Here is an 18,405-nt window from a genome sequence, read left to right as displayed (position 1 = left end):
AACGCTCACAGACACAGAGGCAGATACTTTTATTTTGAAAACGGGACAGATAAAGTGAGGATCGTATTAACACTGAGGTGCCAGTGTTTATGCCGCGGCGTGCCACCCGTGGCACGTGTGCCAAAGGTTGCCGACCCCTGCTCTAGATGGACAGAGATACAACTCCAATGTGTGCCGTGGTTCTGCTGGATGTGGAAGTAGACAGTTGCTTATTTCATTTACGCAATATGGAAACTTCAAAGGAGCCGTGGTTGTCTCTCAATTGTGCTGTAGAAAGTAACCACAAGTATTCAATCATCAATTGAACAATTGGCCGTTAAGGCGTGGTCCTTAATTTCAACAAGGCGAGGCAAGTTTATTTGTATAGCACATTTCAACACCAAGGCAATTCAAAGTGCTTCACATAAAACCATTCAAAGCATCAAAACAATTAAGAACATTAAAATGCTAAAAATAGAACAAAAGTTGCAAAAATGCAGGAAATTGATTAATATCCTTGAATGTGGTTCAATCAAAGGCAGCAGCAAACAGAAAAGTCTTCAATCGTGATTTAAAAGAGCTGAGGGTCTCAGCAGACCTGCAGCTTTCTGGGACTTTGTTCCAGATATGTGGAGCAGAAGAACTGAACGCTGCTTCTCCATGTTTAGTAGACCGGTCCCAGACGACCTAAGGGGTCGGGATGGTTCATAAGGTAGGAGGAGATCAGAGATGTATTTTGGCCCTAAACCATTCAGTGCTTTATAAACCAACAGCAGGATTTTAAAGTCAATTCTTTGTTGGACAGGAAGCCAGTGCAAAGACCTCAGAACTGGAGTGATGTGATCCACTTTCTTGGTCTTAGTGAGGACTCGAGCTGCAGCGTTCTGAATCAGCTGCAGCTTTCTGGTTGACTTTTTACAGAGACCTGTGAACACACCGTTACAGTAGTCCAGTCTACTGAAGATAAATGCATGGACAAGTTTTTCCAAGTCCTGTTGAGACATAAGTCCTCTAATCCTTGAGATGTTCTTCAGGTGATAGTAGGCTGATTTTGTGATTGTCTTGATATGGCTGTTCAGGTTGAGGTCTGAATCCATAACTACACCTAGATTTCTGGCTTGGTTTGTGGTTTTTAACGTCAGTGATTGAAGCTGAGCGCTGACTTTCAATCGTTCTTCCTTGGAACCCAAACAATTACTTCTGTTTTATCTTTGTTTATACAGACAACAATAAAGCATGCATTTTGTTCTGTGTTGTATTCATTGTTCGTATTTGTGTAGGTTCGTATCAGATCATGTGTTTACATATTGGCTCTATAAGCTGCTCTCAGCAGGTGTCTGACTCAGACAAAATTCTCTAAGAGGATAAGGAAGTACTCTATACATTGTTCAAGTTCATCTTACAATACCCATGTGCACATTTAAAGGGTTATTGCTCAATTCAATTGTTCTTCCTGTTCATGAATACAAAGAGATTCCTTCTTAAATTAATCTTCCTAGTCGTGACTAGGAATATCAGCTGTTTACGCATATAGGTCTATAGGTTAATTTATGGTCTATATATTAATTTAACAAAAAAAAGTGTGTATTGCCAAACGTTTTAATTCAGAATCAATGAGTCATCTAATGGACCCTTTCTGATCAGCCTTTATAGAGTTCACCAATCAAACGGAGCACCTGTGACATAATCAAAATGCGGCAATAAACTTCAGCATAGAAAATAGAATTATGATATGACTTTTTTCGACATACTATACTATGACTTTTTTTGACATGCTATACAATGACTTTTTTCGACATACTATACTATGACTTTTTTCGACATGCTATTCTATGACTTTTTTCGACATACTATACTATGACTTTTTCGACATGCTATACTGTGACATTTTTCGACATGCTATACTAGCGTTGGCGGCGGGGTTGCCAGTGTCGCGGGGTCCATCACTACCATCACCGGCCTCATTTTGGCGCCCTTCACTGCGGGAGCGTCGCTCATCGTCACAACTGTAGGCATTGGTGTAGCAACTGCAGGCGGGGTGGCTTCCGCCTCAGCCAACATCACCGACATGGTCCATTCGAAGACGGACCGCAAGAAGGTGGAGAAGATCATCCAAGACTACGAGGAGGAGATGAAGGACATCAAGGAGTGCCTGGAGTTTTTGAAGGTGAGAAGTTACATGCTGCAAATATACTGTTAAAACATAACTTCTTGATCATTTTACCCATGTTCTTTTTGCTTTCAGTGTGAAAATCGTGCATAGATAACTATGATAGAGTTACAATAACATCGGGAAATAAAAGGTCTATTTTTTAATTTTAGTAATTTAATTGGGCGCCTACTTTTTCCACCCTGCCATTAAGTGGATTGGTTGGCAGTTGTCTGCAGTTTTTTATAAACAAACAAATAGGATTGGATTGAACACATGGTGTTTAAATTTTGATGGAAAATCTCTTATGTACCCGACAGGAAGGGATGGAGATGCTTGATGAGTGGAACTTTGAAGCGTACGTTGAGAACATCTCCAAGAAGCACCTCAACCAGAACGTCAAACATGTAATGAAGGAGGGCGGCCGGGCCGGCAAGGCTTTGGTGATCAACACGGAGAGCCTGATCAGCACCGTTCAGGTCCTCAGTGTTGCGGGGGACGCTGCTAGAGCCGTCCAGGTGATGAGCCTCACCACCGGAGTGATGTCCGGTCTCTTCCTGGCTCTCGATGTCTTCTTCCTGGCAAAAGATACCAAGGAGCTCAAAAAGGGAGCCAAGACAGAGTTTGCGGCCAAGATTCGAGAAGTTTGCAAAGACCTGCAGGACGGGCTGCTGGAACTGAACCGCATCAAGGAACAGCTGCAGAAAACCATAGACGGGATAGAGGTGGAGGTAGACGAGGGGGAAGAGGACGAAGAGCTGTTGAAGTCTGAGCTGAAAAAACTTGTTGAGTTTGAATAATAAAAGTACAGTGGTTAGAAAATAAACACTCAATTATTAATGTAACTTTCTTAAAAATAGTATATATTATACATATTTATATTAGTAGTAATTAAATTATGAGTATGTACATTGCGTTTGTGCCATGTTGAATTAATGTCACTTTCTTTGCAATAAAAATGGTTTCCTGCTTATTTGTCTAGCTCTTTTTTATCACCTTACTTGGCTCAGTTGTGACAGGTAAGAGCTCAACCCCTAATAGTAGTAGTAGAGGGAGGATTTTTTTTTTTTAAAAAAACAACAGGAGTCAGCTCTGGGTGAGACATGACCACTTTGTGCTCAGAGTGTGACTCACTGATGCATGAAGGTCAGAAAGAATGTAGACGATCCTGACTGGCCTGCTTTCAAAGCCACTTCCTATATCGATGAAATCTTGACCAACTTTCATGACGTAAATCATGATGTAAACCGTGGCAGTTAGCTGAAAAACAAACAAACATCAGCTGCCTTTATGAAAGGGTATTGGTAAAACAAAAAATCTATCGTTATGAGGAAATATCTCGTTCCACGTCAAGCATACGTGCTTTCAAAAGAAAATCCCATGATCTGTTTTCTGGCTGAGTCACAACTTGGGACACACTATACTATGACTTTTTAATGACTTTTTTCAACATGCTATACTATGACCGTTTTTCACTTTTTCCTACAGGTTATACTATGACTGTTTTTCATTTTTTTCGACAGGCTATACTATGACTGCTTTCGACAGGCTATACTATAAATGTTTTCGGCATGCTATACTATGACTGTTTTTTTACTTTTTTTCGACATGCTATACTATGACCGTTTTTCACTTTTTTCGACAGGCTATACAATGACTTTTTTCGACATGCCAGTGGTTTTCAAGTGGTGTCCGTGGCTAAGTGGAGAGCAGGGCTGCCTTTCAATCAGAGGGTCATCGGTTCAATCCCTGGCTCCTCCTCTGCAAGTCTAATGTCAATGTGTCCTTCAGCAAGACACTTAACCCCAAAATACTGTGACTATGACTGTTTTCGACATAATATACTATGACTGTTTTTTTACTTTTTCCGACAGGCTATACTATGACTGTTTTTAACTTTTTTTGACATGCTATACTATGACTTTTTTTTTACTTTTTTCGACAGGCTATACTATGACTGTTTTTGACGGGCTATACTATGACTGTTTTCGACATAATATACTATGACTGTTTTTAACTTTTTTTGACATGCTATACTATGACTTTTTTTTAAACTTTTTTCGACAGGCTATACTATGACTGTTTTCGACGGGCTATACTATGACTGTTTTCGACATAATATACTATGACTGTTTTTACATTTTTTCGACATGCTATACAATGACTGTTTTTCACTTTTTTCGACAGGCTATACTATGACTGTTTTCAAATTAATATACTAAGACTGTTTTTTGACTTTTTTCGACAGGCAATACTATGACTGTTTTCAACATAATATACTATGACTGTTTTCAACATAATATACTATGACTGTTTTTTGACTTTTTTCGACATGCTATACTATGACCGTTTTTCACTTTTTCCTACAGGTTATACTATGAATGTTTTAGACATAATATACTATGACCGTTTTTCGCTTTTTTCGACAGGCTATACTTTGACTGTTTTTGACAGGCTATACTATGACTGTTTTCGACATAATATACTATGACTGTTTTTTGACTTTTTTCGACATGCTATACTATGACCGTTTTTCAATTTTTTCGACAGGCTATACTATGACTGTTTTAGAGAGGCTATACTATGACTGTTTTTGACTTTTTTCGACATGCTTTATACTATGACCGTTTTTCACTTTTTTCGACATAATATACTATGACTGTTTTTTAACTTTTTTCGACAGGCAATACTATGACTATTTTCAACATAATATACTATGACTGTTTTTTTACTTTTTTTGACAGGCTACACTATGACTGTTTTCGACATAATATACTATGACTGTTTTTTGACTTTTTCGACATGCTATACTATGACTGTTTTAGACAGGCAATACTATGACTGTTTTCAACATGATATACTATGACCGTTTTTCACTTTTTCCTACAGGTTATACTATGAATGTTTTAGACATAATATACTATGACTGTTTTTAACTTTTTTTGACATGCTATACTATGACTTTTTTTTAAACTTTTTTCGACAGGCTATACTATGACTGTTTTCGACGGGCTATACTATGACTGTTTTCGACATAATATACTATGACTGTTTTTACATTTTTTCGACATGCTATACTATGACCGTTTTTCAATTTTTTCAACATGCTATACAATGACTGTTTTTCACTTTTTTTGACAGGCTATACTATGACTGTTTTTTTACTTTTTTGACATGCTATACTGTCACCGTTTTTCACTTTTTTCGACAGGCTATACTATGACTGTTTTCAAATTAATATACTAAGACTGTTTTTTGACTTTTTTCGACATGCTGTACTATGACTGTTTTAGACAGGCAATACTATGACTGTTTTCAACATAATATACTATGACTGTTTTCAACATAATACACTATGACTGTTTTTTGACTTTTTTCGACATGCTATACTATGACCGTTTTTCACTTTTTCCTACAGGTTATACTATGAATGTTTTAGACATAATATACTATGACCATTTTTCGCTTTTTTCGACAGGCTATACTTTGACTGTTTTTGACAGGCTATACTATGACTGTTTTCGACATAATATACTATGACTGTTTTTTGACTTTTTTCGACATGCTATACTATGACCGTTTTTCAATTTTTTCGACAGGCTATACTATGACTGTTTTAGAGAGGCTATACTATGACTGTTTTTGACTTTTTTCGACATGCTTTATACTATGACCGTTTTTCACTTTTTTCGACATAATATACTATGACTGTTTTTTAACTTTTTTCGACAGGCAATACTATGACTATTTTCAACATAATATACTATGACTGTTTTTTGACTTTTTCGACATGCTATACTATGACTGTTTTAGACAGGCAATACTATGACTGTTTTCAACATGATATACTATGACCGTTTTTCACTTTTTCCTACAGGTTATACTATGAATGTTTTAGACATAATATACTATGACCGTTTTTCGCTTTTTTCGACAGGCTATACTTTGACTGTTTTTGACAGGCTATACTATGACTGTTTTCTACATAATATACTATGACTGTTTTTTGACCTTTTTTGACATGGTATACTATGGCTGTTTTAGACAGGCTATACTATGACTGTTTTCGACATAATATACTATGACTGTTTTTTGACATTTTTCGACATGCTATACTATGACCGTTTTTCACTTTTTTCGACAGGCTATACTATGACCGTTTTTCACTTTTTTCGACAGGCTATACTATGACTGTTTTCGACAGGCTATATTGTGACTGTTTTCAACATAATATAATATGACTGTTTTTTTACTTTTTTCGACATGCTATACTATGACCATTTTTCACTTTTTTCGACAGGCTACACTATGACTGTTTTCAACAGGCTATACTATGACTGTTTTCGACATAATATACTATGACTGATCACTTTAGGGCACGAACACGAGGACACTGACACCGACACGGACTCGGCTGCTGTGAGTCCTAACTCACTTAAGACTTAACTCGACACTTGTGAGCAAAGTCATTCAAGTCAAGTTTTTACCTGCTGAATTCCCACCAGTGATCCCAATAGCAGAGACCCGTGACTTGCCTTGGATTTGCACTTAAAGAAACTAGTCTAGAAAAGACTAGTCTAGACTAGACTTGAGACTTGACCCCCAAAATGTTCTGAAAACTTGTGGCCTCACTTGGACTTTCACTGTTGAGACCTGGAACTGACCTGAAAGTCTTAAAAACAAGCTAAACCTTTTAAAGTTACCACAAGAAACTTTTATTTTTTTTAGAAAACCACTCATTTTACTGCAGCAGGGTCTGACAGGTCTGCTCCGCTCGGTCCTGGTTCTGGTTCTGTCTCCCTAACCCTCCAGAATCCGACCCGGTGGCACAGATAACATAGAAGAATAACTTTAGAAATATACAATCTTCTCACTGATGTTCTTGTGTACTTATGTAGTCCATTTCGAGGCGTCAGTATTGCATTGAGACTGTTTCATGAACGTTTCATGAACGTTAAGAACATGTGGGACTTTGATTTAGGGCTTTCAACTTGACTCGACTGCCAATACACACATCAAAAAGCTAACGGTTGACAGATTTCTCACACTATACTTTCATTGTGACAGCTGATTCTGCTTCTGATTATACTATGCGTGTGTTCTCATCTGCAGTGTTTGCAGTTTGGAACTCACGCAGGCGTGCTGCTGGAGTTTGTGGAGGAGGTGCTTGGCAGGAACGAAGTAGTCCAGGAGGTAGCGAAGACTGTCGTGTTGATAGGTCGACTCCAGGACTGAAAAGACCTGAATGAATGTAGGGGGGGGGGGGGGGGGAACACTCTAGTGAACGCAGGAGTATTCAGTGCATTTGGTAAATAGATCCACAAAACAAAATGCTGTAGACTTTATACGTCGTTCATGTCTGAGGAGAACCTTCTCATGAACTGAGAGTAGCCTTTTTGAGTGTATCAAAAGGGTTACATTTGCTCAAGAGCGGAGGAATTCCCTCAACCCAGACAGCATGTAATCAGAAAAGGCTGTTTCACTTTATCCATTTTTATTTCATCAAGTCATCAAGCAGCTTTTTCCATCGTAGCAAAGACGTTTTGATTTGAAGCTACAGGCCACCAATTATCAAAATTCCCATTAAATGCAAACAGAGAACGGCCCAAAAAGCATATAGCTCAAAGGCCCCTTTGGTCTTTGAGCTATACGCAGTACTTTAGCGCTCTGTAATGTTAAGTTGGAGACATTGGAGCGGGGTTAGCCAACACGGTGGCTACCCCAATGAGCCACCGCCAATGAGTCTCCCGCTCTGAGAGGTTTTTTTTTTTTTTTTAACAAGCACTAGCGTCTTCTTTAAATGGCTCCCAACAAGGAGAGTTTATTGGCGGCCTAGAGGAGCTGCTCAGCGTCACGGACACACGCGCCCTGTGATGACTTTCAAATAGCCCAATTGTTGGGATTAATAGCCGAAACCATTCAACTTGCACGGTTAATTATAAATATCTGTGTTTTCCTATGATGACTCGGTTGTTAATAATGATCGTGAGGAATCGTTAACAGTAATCAGTGAACATAAACATAATATGAAGCCTGTTAAATGCATAAAATTCATTATTCAAAGCAGATTTGTATTATTTGGAGCAGTTTTATCAATCAAGTAGCCCTCCATATTACTCTGTAGTCTACAGGCAGCTCTCAGTCTAAAAAAATAGAGTTCCCATAATGCACCTGCAAGAGAATGCCAGTTCTGCCCAGCTGAGACTGCTCTGTCAATGCTTTTGACTTAAAAAGTAGAAACAGTGCGCGGCTTTTGGTTGAAACGAGTCATGTGAAGCTCCTGTTTGGAGGAAGAGGGTTTCGGCAGTAATTGGCCAGCTGGCTGGATTTTTGTTTGTGTTGGCTTCTAGCAGCGGTTTATATCCAGAGAAAGCACCGTTATCTGCACATAACATCCCTTTGACCGCATACTCCGACACCGCCCTATCAGTTAATTAAATCTGCATTATTTTTCATCCCCTGTTTATTGCTCTAAAGATGTGAGACTGCAATAAAGGTGTGTGTGTGTGTGTGTGTGTGTGTGTGTGTGTGTGTGTGTGTGTGTGTGTGTGTGTGTGTGTGTGTGAGATGTATACCTGGGAGAGGAGGGGTGGTGCCGTGCTCTCAAAAGGAGGGTAAAGCGATGAGAGCGCCCCCTGCACACAGTCCTCCATCGCCTCCGAACCCTGAGAGAGAGACACACGGAGGTGGTGAGAAAGAGTTAATCCATAACCGGACGCTGAATCGACTGTAATGTCTGTGTTTGTGTTTAACAGCCGGGTTGTCTCGCTTTTTTTGCTGACACACACACACACACAGAGACAAATATACACCCACACTCTACTTTCAACTTCCTGTTGTATGGCCTGGGGAGTGTCAAACATTTCCTCCAAGGCCCAGTTAATGTAAGAACGGACCAGAACAAAAGAGTCAAATCACTGCAACATGTTAACTCCTACACACACACACACACACACACACACACACACACACACACACACACACATCATAACACTGGGCCGGCCTGTGAGGTGGAGGGTGACGGAGCAGAGCATGCAACACATACAGTGTTTATTTTTCTACATGGAACCGTTTGCATGGCAACCTGCAACTCTTTCCTCTCTTTTCCAACTTCTCTCTTTCACTCTCCCTCTGCGAAATCTCCCATCTGCTTCTCTTCCTCAATTTGCTGCCTGTTCTTTAAATATCTCCTCTTTGTTTCACCTCCATCTGACTGATCTGAATGTCGTCTGACAACAATTAATGTTGGGATTCTCCTCAACAGACGGCATATTGTCCCGGGTAACTACAACAACCGGGGGATGGAAAGCAGCAACTGAGAGACAACAACTCTGAGAGCAACCCAGAATGTGACGAGACAGAGTGTACGGAAAAAAAGAAAAGTGCGGAGAGAGAGAGAGAGAGAGAGAGAGAGAGAGAGAGAGAGAGAGAGAGAGAGAGAGAGAGAGAGAGAGCTGGTGCGGAAGGTTTATGGAAGAAGATCGAGCTTCAACCGTATTGAAAATGATTTTTTTCGGGCAGCTTTTTTTTTTGTGTACACGGAGGGTTTGCAGTTAGCCTCAGAAGAGGACAGAGTGAGCTTTACAAGAAAGTACTGTCTCCAATTTACGCAACAAAAATAAATTCAACATGTCAAAATGCGCAAAGTAAGGTTGAAACAAATGTCAAGACTTATTTGAAATTTGTGTTTTTGACCCAAATTCAGAAGGGAGGGGGGTCAAATGGACATTTGATCACAGAAGACAGCAAGCTGTTGTAGAGTGGAACACTGGGGGGGGGGACTGAAAACTAAGGACACTTATAACCAAAGCGAGACACTTTAAAAACAAGTCGCATCAGATCTACAAATGTAGTTTGAGACCCGCGCCGCTGAGGTCGCTCTGGGTCGCTCGCGTCAGATGTTCGCCTCTGTTTCCTATCCGCTCTCTTGGCTGCCAAGCAAAATTTTTCAACTGTGACTTCAGCCCTCATGGCACCAACAAACAAGAGTGGCACCGACGGGCTCGGATTCATCCGGCTTTATTTTTTCCTTAGTAACGGAGACATTTTTTTGTTGGTTTACATGGAGACAAATACAGACAAAACTTGCATTTATGTCGCTGAACGTTGCTCACTTTTCCAGAAGCGGAGCTGCAGCTCTTGGGTCATGTAAGTCCAGTGCCATTTTTTTTGGTAAACGGAACCCTTCTTTTGGAAGCGACCCATAAAATGTGTCCAAATCCTTCTTAATTATCTTAAAACAAGCGAAAAGTTTCTAAGTAATCAACCTTTTTTTTAATAGTCGCATTAAAACAAGGCAGAAAAACCTCACGGCACCATTCCACATTTGTTAAATTGTACCACTACACTGAAAGATGTTCTTTAATTTACTAAAAGAAAACAAATTTATAGAAATGTTAAGCATTGAAGTGTCGTGAAAAGACGCTCTATGCTCTCGAACTACTACAACACAAACGTTGCATTATTTTAAGGTCGCTCATATCACAGTAGATGTAAAGATGGTTGCGTCACAGGAGGAGGTGTCTCGGCGCGTACAGACTGTAGTAAACAACAGCCTGTCAGGGGAGCATGTTGTAAGAGGTGTAGCGGTCGTAAAAGAGGTTTAAACGGCCTCCTGGCTCACTGACGGAACATATTGGGTCCAGTAAAAGCACAGCAGGGGGTTCAGAGGATTGCAAAGCAAGGAACTTCCTCTTCAAGACTAAAGCGTCCCTCAAGACTTGAGCTAATTCAACACACTATATTAAAGCAAAGGAAGAAACAGTGGACACTCTCTTATGTCTTTGGAGAGCCATCCTCTAAACCCTTTTTAATATTCATTAGCCTCCTATCATTTAAAAGTTGTGCTCGTATCGAGACCGGCAGATAAGCTAAACTCAATGTAGTTCACTTAGCGACGAGCTAGCTCGCCGGCAACAATATTTGATTTGGACGTGACGTGCATTTGCCCCCCCCCTGTTTTATTTCCTCAGCGTTGACTCTGTGTTTGCATGCCAGTACAACAGGATATTCCACTGCTGAAATCCAGTCACTCAAACACACAAGAGATGATGTCAAACAGAGGGAGGAAAAGAGCAATGCTGCTTTTCCAACAAAAACCGCATAATCCTTGAACAAATGTGAAAATTCCTCATTATTCCACAAAAGAAATTGTGTAGAAAACATCTGTGCTCTGTCTAGTTGGAAAGGTCAAGTTCGTTCAACGTCTGTGTCAGTCCTGTCTAACCTGTAGCTTTCGGTTCAATGCATCTAGTCGCTCTTCTTTCCCATCACAGACCTGCGCATGAAACAAGGCAGCCCTGATGAAATTTGTAAATTAGATTTCCTGCTCCAAGACATAAGGAGCCTCTCGCGTTAAAAAACAAACAAACCGGTGCCTCTCCTTTTAAGGGACTATAGGTCTAATGAAATTACTCTTCAATCGGACACAAAATGCTAATGCACTCAGGTGTCTCGCTTTTTAAAAGTCTCTTTGGACAAATCTTTGAGTGTGTGGTATAACGTACTGTAGTGCGATGTATCCGGATATAGAGGCTTTGTTCCAGAGATTTTTCCAGCGCAGACAGCCAGCGTCCTTTGGAGAACAAGCTGTACGCACATTATCACCAAATGAAACCAAACTGAGATGATGAGGAACAGGTCTTGGGTTCGACCAGGAACACGGCAGGTCAATTTCGAAGGCATGCCATGAATAGATTTCACCAGAGAAGTGCGTCAGTATTCTGATTTCATTCTTCTGATTGGCTAAAAGAGTGAAAGTATTACATCTGACCCCAGATGCAGAGTAACATGGCACAGTTTTTATTAAGACATTTTATATAATACATAGTCCAGGATGCATCTTTAAATATTTGCAGACTATCAAATGAAAACCATGTATCTCCAAATTCTGTGATTTTCAGAAGATTTGAAGCATTAAGTGCTTCAAATTTGCTGAAAACAACTTTTTCCTCAGCTCATAACAAGTTGATGTTTTGGAGACGCGTGTTTTTTTTTTTTCACAGGATATGAGGCTGTATGATATTTATAGAAGTATTGAAATTCAGGGAGATTCCAAGAACTTATCACGTGACCAAAGTTCCATATCTAGGCTGCGTGAGGTGATATTCAGTTTTGTGATACTGTATCCATTTTTAAAAACATTGCGTCAATTTTGATGTGATGAATGCAAATTTCACTGTTTCAATTGCAAGAATGTACAAAAAAAATACTCTTCTTTATTAGTTCTTCATACTGTGACAGTTTTACTAAAATGAGATTTTACAAATCGCAATATATATCTCCTTACTTATGGTATTCCTATGTTCTCCGGGTCCTAAGTTGGGAACATCACAAAGGGTCCCACAGTCCCACAACCTGTTCCCATACCCAATTCTAAACATGTTAACACTTGGTCGGGACACGTTGTCGTCGTCGTCACTTAGGTTCAGGCAACAAAACTACTTGTTTAGGGTTAAAATAAGTACGTTTTTGACAACCTGGGAATGAGAACGGGCTGGTTCCCCAGCTCTATGTAGCACGTGATGGGAACCAAACAAAAAAAAGATGTTCCCAAGCTCTTTTTAATTATTATGAGATGGTCTATTGTGGGCACTCGTCTCAGGGAACGTTGAACATTAGGTCCTGGGAAAGTGAGTCCCTGACAACATAAACACTTTTGGAAACTTAACTTAATGTGAGTTCACAGAACGTTGAACTTGGGGAACATAGATAGGCTCCCTCGCGATATATTGAATCGTAACCCCTGTATCATGATACCCGGTCACAATCCGGCAGATGACATCTTACTGACCGGAAAACAAGTGTGTGTGTGTGTTTGTGTGTCATACGGCACGTGGAGTGTAGGCGAGGACAATCGGCACGGTGTGAATGTACTTGTATCCTCCGGTGTGTGTCAAATATGGACACACGGTACAGAATCGGGGTATTCCTGCGTCAGACTTACTGTCTTTCTCTATCGTGTACGCAGACTGAAACGGAAGAGGCAGAAGCAATCTTCCATACAGATGGCACGGGGGGGGGGGGGGGGTGCCAGAAAAAGAAAGAGGATGGACCAAATGGTTGCATAAATGAGAAGACAAGGTGGACTTACTGCCCTTCATGTCAGTTCAGCTCATTGAAGTGTGAGCGACTTAAGACAGGAGACAGAGTAACAGATGAGACACTGAGAGAACCAGACAGCTCAACAGAGATCAAGAAAAAGGGAAAAGAGAAGAGAAAAGAGGAGGAGGCTGACCGGTGGGAGCAATCGATGGGAAACAAGAGCAGCAGCGAGCGTGATAGAAACCAGATGTAGAGCCATACAGTACACGAAGGACAGAGCAAGAGAAGGGAAGGGAGCTAGAGCAGAAAGGGGGGGCCCGGGAGAAGATGACATGATTAGGAGCAAAAATGAGAAAGGTGCTGACAGTGAAAGAGGGAACAGAAAAGAAGAGGGGAGACAGGAAAAAGAAAGAGGCGGACAGACAAAGGGAGAGGAGGATGAAGAGGAAGCGAGAGGGAGAGGCCTTAGAGTGATTTCCTGTCCTAAATCTTCCCGCATAATCTAACCTGACCTACAGAGGGTCAAACAGCTTCTTTTACAGATTGTTTTAGACTACTTAAGTGCTACAGTCTGTTGGTGAACTGGGCAAAGGCAAGTTGCACAGCAGACGAGATTTCACACTTGGCCTCCGTTCGTTGTCTATTTGCGGTCTGTTACAAACGAGCCTGGTATTTTTGCCACATTTATTAGCGTTATTGGGCTTCCTCGTGTGACATTTCCCGGAGTCAAGCTGGCTTAAGCTTTGCTAGCCTGAGCAGAATGTTAGCCTGCTAGCATGACTGTCCCCATCACGTCAATATAGATGTAGCAACACTAAGACTTATTCATTTTGTAGCGTCGACAATCATTTCTAACCGTTGTAGCCAAAACAAGGTTGTAAACAAGCCAACAATAATGAAAAACACTTTATTAATCCCTCATTGCAGGCGCTTGGTCCGTAAACTGTGCTGCACGGCTAATGACTGTTCGAAAAATGCTGTTGACTAATGTTTTAAGTTTGTTTTGTGGTTTGTTTAGAACCTGTGTGATCGTGTTTCTTGCCCTGCCACGTTTTTGGAGATGTTGGCCGGCTAAAGCCGAACTTAAAAGAGCTAATAATACGAACATGCTAGCAAAGAGTTGCATATTTACACATCCAGCTGACACGTAGCAACATTAGCATTCATTTGGAGTCGTGTTTTCTGGCTACCTGCCGGTCACACTTTGTTTTCAAACAGCTAGTTGCTAACTTTGTCTCTCTGCTAGCATCTCGGTTAGCATACGGCGGGATTATCGGAGCGTTTCTTCTTCTGCTGCGGCCAAAAGCAAAGCCAATGAGAGCCGGGGGAGTGAAACCAATACAGGCAAAGTTTAAACTTCGATTAGCAGTGTTCACGTCTGTCACGCGGCTGCAAGTGTCGGGCGTCAGTTTGGAGCTCAGCGTCATCGGTATTGCGTCTTGCAGCCTGTTGGTGTAGCATAAAAGACGCTAAAGGACTCCGTAGAGCCTCAGAAGATAGTTCTTTGACGCCATTTGATTTTAATAATTTCATGATTTTAAGATTATGTTTACCCTACAGCTATTGTGGCCGTCCATCATTCTTCGGAGCTTGCTGTCATTTCCCTTATCCAAATTCATTTTTAGCTGAATGTCACAATTATCCGGAGTTGATTGGAGGGTTATTCGGATCAGGGTCAGCGTGGGTAATTGCTCCTGATTATGAATTGAGAAAAGCTTGGTGCGTTTCCGCTCTTGGCCAATCAGGGAGTGACGACGCCATTTCGTTAGGGCTTAAGAGAGGAGGGGAACCGCACAGCCACAGGGCAATGCAGACCACATTTCAGCCGGTATTGTCAGCCAGAAACTCTGCTCTGAAAGTCCATTCTGGGACTTCTTTGCTGTCTTAACTTTTGTGATTGAGGGTGATTTTATTCATTTTGAATCCTAGCTGGAGTGAATATTCAAGAACACCTGCATCAGGGCAGAACCTAAGTGCTATTCATGCCTAACACCCGCAGGCTTTATTTCATTTATTTTCATTGATACCCTCTTCATCCACATTTTCCTTATTATAGGAGAGGCTTTTTTTTTTTATTATTAAAGAGGCATTTTTATTCATTATTATTAAGAAAGCATTTTTTTCATCGTAAAGGCACTTGTGAGATTTGTTCCTCTGAGCAAACACTTCTGTGTTATTCGGTTGAGATCAGGTGAAATCTGAGGAATTGTTATTGCCACACTATATCCCGGATCACGGGGACAAAAAGTAAGGCATATTAAAAACAAACAAAACACGATAAAGATGCCAATGAAGCGTGAAAAGCGCCCCGTCCTCGGCCTGCATGCCCCGCGGTTTATCCTGACAATCGCAGGAAACTCGGTTAAAGAAAAGATTCCTGATGATTTACAACATCGCTCACCCTTTCTGGATTGTTCTGCTACACGCTTTGGTGCTCCCAAGCAGGTCAAAAACAAACACAGAGAATCGTTTGCAATAACTTTTAGATCCCATTAGAGTTTCAAAATCTGAGCTCACCAGACCAGGGAATGGAAATAACCTCTGCCACATATATTCTTGGCAAATGTTCCGCAGTGCGTGTGTCCCCGTGTGCCCGCTTGTATGTGATGCATTTTAACACCTATGTGCATGCGAGAGCTGCCATGTTTATGCCTTAGCGAGTAGCACACATTCCTCATGCGTTAAGCGTTTTAAACTTTATGGGACACATGTCCGTTTAGGTGTTACTCGCTCTTTTGAACCGGCTGTGTTCCATTTCTCTACTTTGCTGCATGTGACCATATATATATATATATATATATATATATATATATACTGTTGTGCGTACATCTGTGACTGTTTTCCACCCCTAACTTTCCCAACTGGTTCAACAGGAAGATGAAACCGTACTGCACATGTTCTTCCTTCCCTGAAGTCCATGCCATCCCTTGTTCCCCCCTTTTCTTCTTTTTTTTTTTCTTCTTCTCTCCCCTTCTTCTCCCAGGTCCAATGTGGAAAATGTGGCATCACCGAAACCACCGTTGCTGCCGTTCCAAGTCTCCTAAAATAAAAAATAAAAAAGTAACCCTACCCTCCTCTTTTATTCCGCTCTCTCTCTCTCTCTCTCTCTCGCTCTCTCCCCCCCTTTTCTTTTTTCTCTCTCGCTCTCTCTGCCAAGCATGCTCCACCCTGCACCAGCACACAGAAGCGGGGGAACAATCCCAAATCTTTCTTTGTTCATCTCTTTCTTTCTTTCTTAACATTCAGTTTAAATGTTCTCATGTGTGCGCATGTGTCTGCCTGAATCATCTCCCCTGTCTCTCTGCGTGTGTGTGTGTGTGTGTGTGTGTGTGTGTGTGTGTGTGTGTGTGTGTGTGTGTGTGTGTGTGTGTGTGTGTCACTGATCAGACCAGGAGCAGGCGGGGATGGTAAACAAAATCCCAGGAGACCCAACAGAGAGCCCTTGATTCAATCCACCAACGTCACACATGCTTAAATCATGTCATTACAATTTTCTGCCATTTGGGATTTGACAGCTTTGTAAACCGGGTGTTATAAGGGCTGACTTGAGCTTCTTCCCAAATCAAACGCATATGCCTTCATGAGAATGATTAAAGTAAAATATAGATATATTTAAAACAAGTGTTTTTAAAGCACATGCGGAAGTCTGGGTGCACAAGTCAGTATGCACATGTTTAAAAAAAAGTAGTCTAAAGTAGATGTAGGGTTGACAAAACTTTCAAAAGTCATGTTGCCATGGATCAAAAACAGAAAACAACAATGACAACAGATGTAATGGGACTGCAGAATACAGTTAAGAACACAAGAACTTTTAAGTCCCTGATTTTTTTTGGGGGGAAATGTTTACAAGAAAAGCTAGATTAACTTTAAGCATTTCCTAGAACACCTTGAGTTCTCCATATATAAAGAAAGAGGGGGACTTACCATGACTTCAGTCAGGAATTCCTACATAGTCCTCAGCTCCTTCCCTGCATTTGCTTCCTCTTCGCATTCTCCGCAACAACAAAAAAAAGAAAACGCTCTTATCAAACAGCCTCCATTACCTCCCTTTTCACCCTTCTTCAAGTAGGACTTCAGCGCGTGCAAACAGTCCTCCTCTCGCGCTCTCCGCTATGTTTCCCAGCCTGGGAATGTCCAAGCATGTTTTTTTTTTTTTTTTTTTTCTTTTTTTTCCTCTCTCCCCTCTCTCCGTCTGGCCGGCAGTCCCACGCACTCCCCTCCTTCCCTCCCCTCCTCCCCTCCTCTCACCTAACAAGAGCACTACAGTCCCCCTCTGCACTCAAACTTTCCATCTACCCCCCCAGAGTAACTTAAATGAATAGACAATGAAAAAAGCCGTTACTCCACCCAGGCGTAGTTGCAACAAAAAAAGAACTCAAATGTTTTATTGCTGAAGTCGCACGTTCTTTATTCTCATTGGGAGATAATTAATTCGTAATTTTAGTTTTAATGAAAAGACGTTGGTGCAAATACTGCAAATAATAGCTTGCTAAAAAAATTGGCCCGTCTCTGCACGTGTATTCGTGCGCGTGCTCCGCTCGTTTGCACGCGCCACATTGCATTTAGGAATAGCTTCTTTTTTGGATGGAATGGATTGTCCTCCAAGCAGGGAAGGTTGTAAAAAAGCCCACGATGAAGTGCATTCCTTTCATTAGGGTCGTGGCCCTTTTGCCACCCATCCGACGTCCCGGGAGGGGTTACAGGGCTGCCGCAGTGATATAGTGTTGCACTTCCTCAATGTTGGTGGACATGCAGGGGGACACATTTAGAAAAGAGTGGTCAAAATTCGGCCCAGACACAACGACTTTTAGTCTCCTGTTTGGGTCAAGCTTTAAAAAGCACCTACGATCCTACATTTCCCATGATGCAACTTATTACCATCTTTTATCGGTGGTGGAAGAGGAGTTCAATTTTATAAACTGATTATATGCGTTTCATGTTACATCTTAATATGAATAGTTCAATAACTATAGCTCTTGAAATGTAAGTCCTCAACACTAAAGTACTACAAGTATTTAACAATATTACTTAATGGAGTTAATGTACTTAGCGAGCGTTTTACAAAGTAACTTTCTGTTAAAAAATGTCTCCCAGCCAAAACCCAGATTAACCCAATGACGTCACCAGTCGTCGTCCCCCCCCCCCCCCCCCCTTTACAGAGCCACATGAGAAATCAAACCTCTGTTTTCACTTGACAGGGACAAATAAACTGTCTATTCGCTAAATACATGTTT

The 18,405-nt window shown here is 41.1% G+C and overlaps 1 protein-coding gene across 6 annotated transcripts; it reads right to left on the bottom strand.

Annotated features, from left to right (window-relative positions):
* Positions 1-17,695, bottom strand: LOC137886017 (uncharacterized). 6 transcript variants are annotated; one of them, XM_068728399.1, is made up of 8 exons: positions 17,096-17,695; positions 16,061-16,211; positions 8,704-8,793; positions 7,262-7,369; positions 3,263-3,388; positions 2,785-2,910; positions 2,442-2,706; positions 1-2,097 (listed from the first exon to the last, which is right to left on the bottom strand). In XM_068728399.1, the coding sequence occupies exons 2-8, from the start codon at positions 16,175-16,177 to the stop codon at positions 2,030-2,032; spliced, it is 900 nt and encodes a 299-aa protein (XP_068584500.1). In that variant the 5' UTR covers positions 16,178-16,211; positions 17,096-17,695; the 3' UTR covers positions 1-2,029. The 6 variants fall into 6 exon arrangements, with proteins under 6 accessions (XP_068584500.1, XP_068584502.1, XP_068584504.1 ...); XM_068728401.1 differs by having other exon boundaries at positions 2,785-2,826; positions 17,096-17,693; XM_068728400.1 differs by having other exon boundaries at positions 2,015-2,131; positions 17,096-17,692.
* Positions 17,696-18,405: the final 710 nt, after the last annotated feature.

This window comes from Cebidichthys violaceus, unplaced genomic scaffold (genome assembly GCF_023349555.1).
Source record: "Cebidichthys violaceus isolate CVI_PGR_0920_01 unplaced genomic scaffold, fCebVio1.0.p SCAF_41, whole genome shotgun sequence".
Classification (NCBI taxonomy): Eukaryota; Metazoa; Chordata; class Actinopteri; order Perciformes; family Stichaeidae; genus Cebidichthys; species Cebidichthys violaceus.
The sequence above is the reverse complement of the archived record's forward strand: the minus strand, read 5'-3'. Positions and strand labels throughout refer to the sequence as shown.

Coding starts and splice junctions, on each gene's coding strand:
- LOC137886017 (XM_068728399.1), bottom strand. CDS start 16,177: ATGCCACATTTTCCACATTGGACCTGGGAGAAGAAGGGGAGAGAAGAA. Junction 2,707..2,784: donor TCCAGCAGCCCGTCCTGCAG/GTCTTTGCAAAC, acceptor ATCTTTTGCCAG/GAAGAAGACATCGAGAGCCA. Junction 2,098..2,441: donor TCTCCATCCCTTCCTGTCGG/GTACATAAGAGA, acceptor TCCTCCTCGTAG/TCTTGGATGATCTTCTCCAC.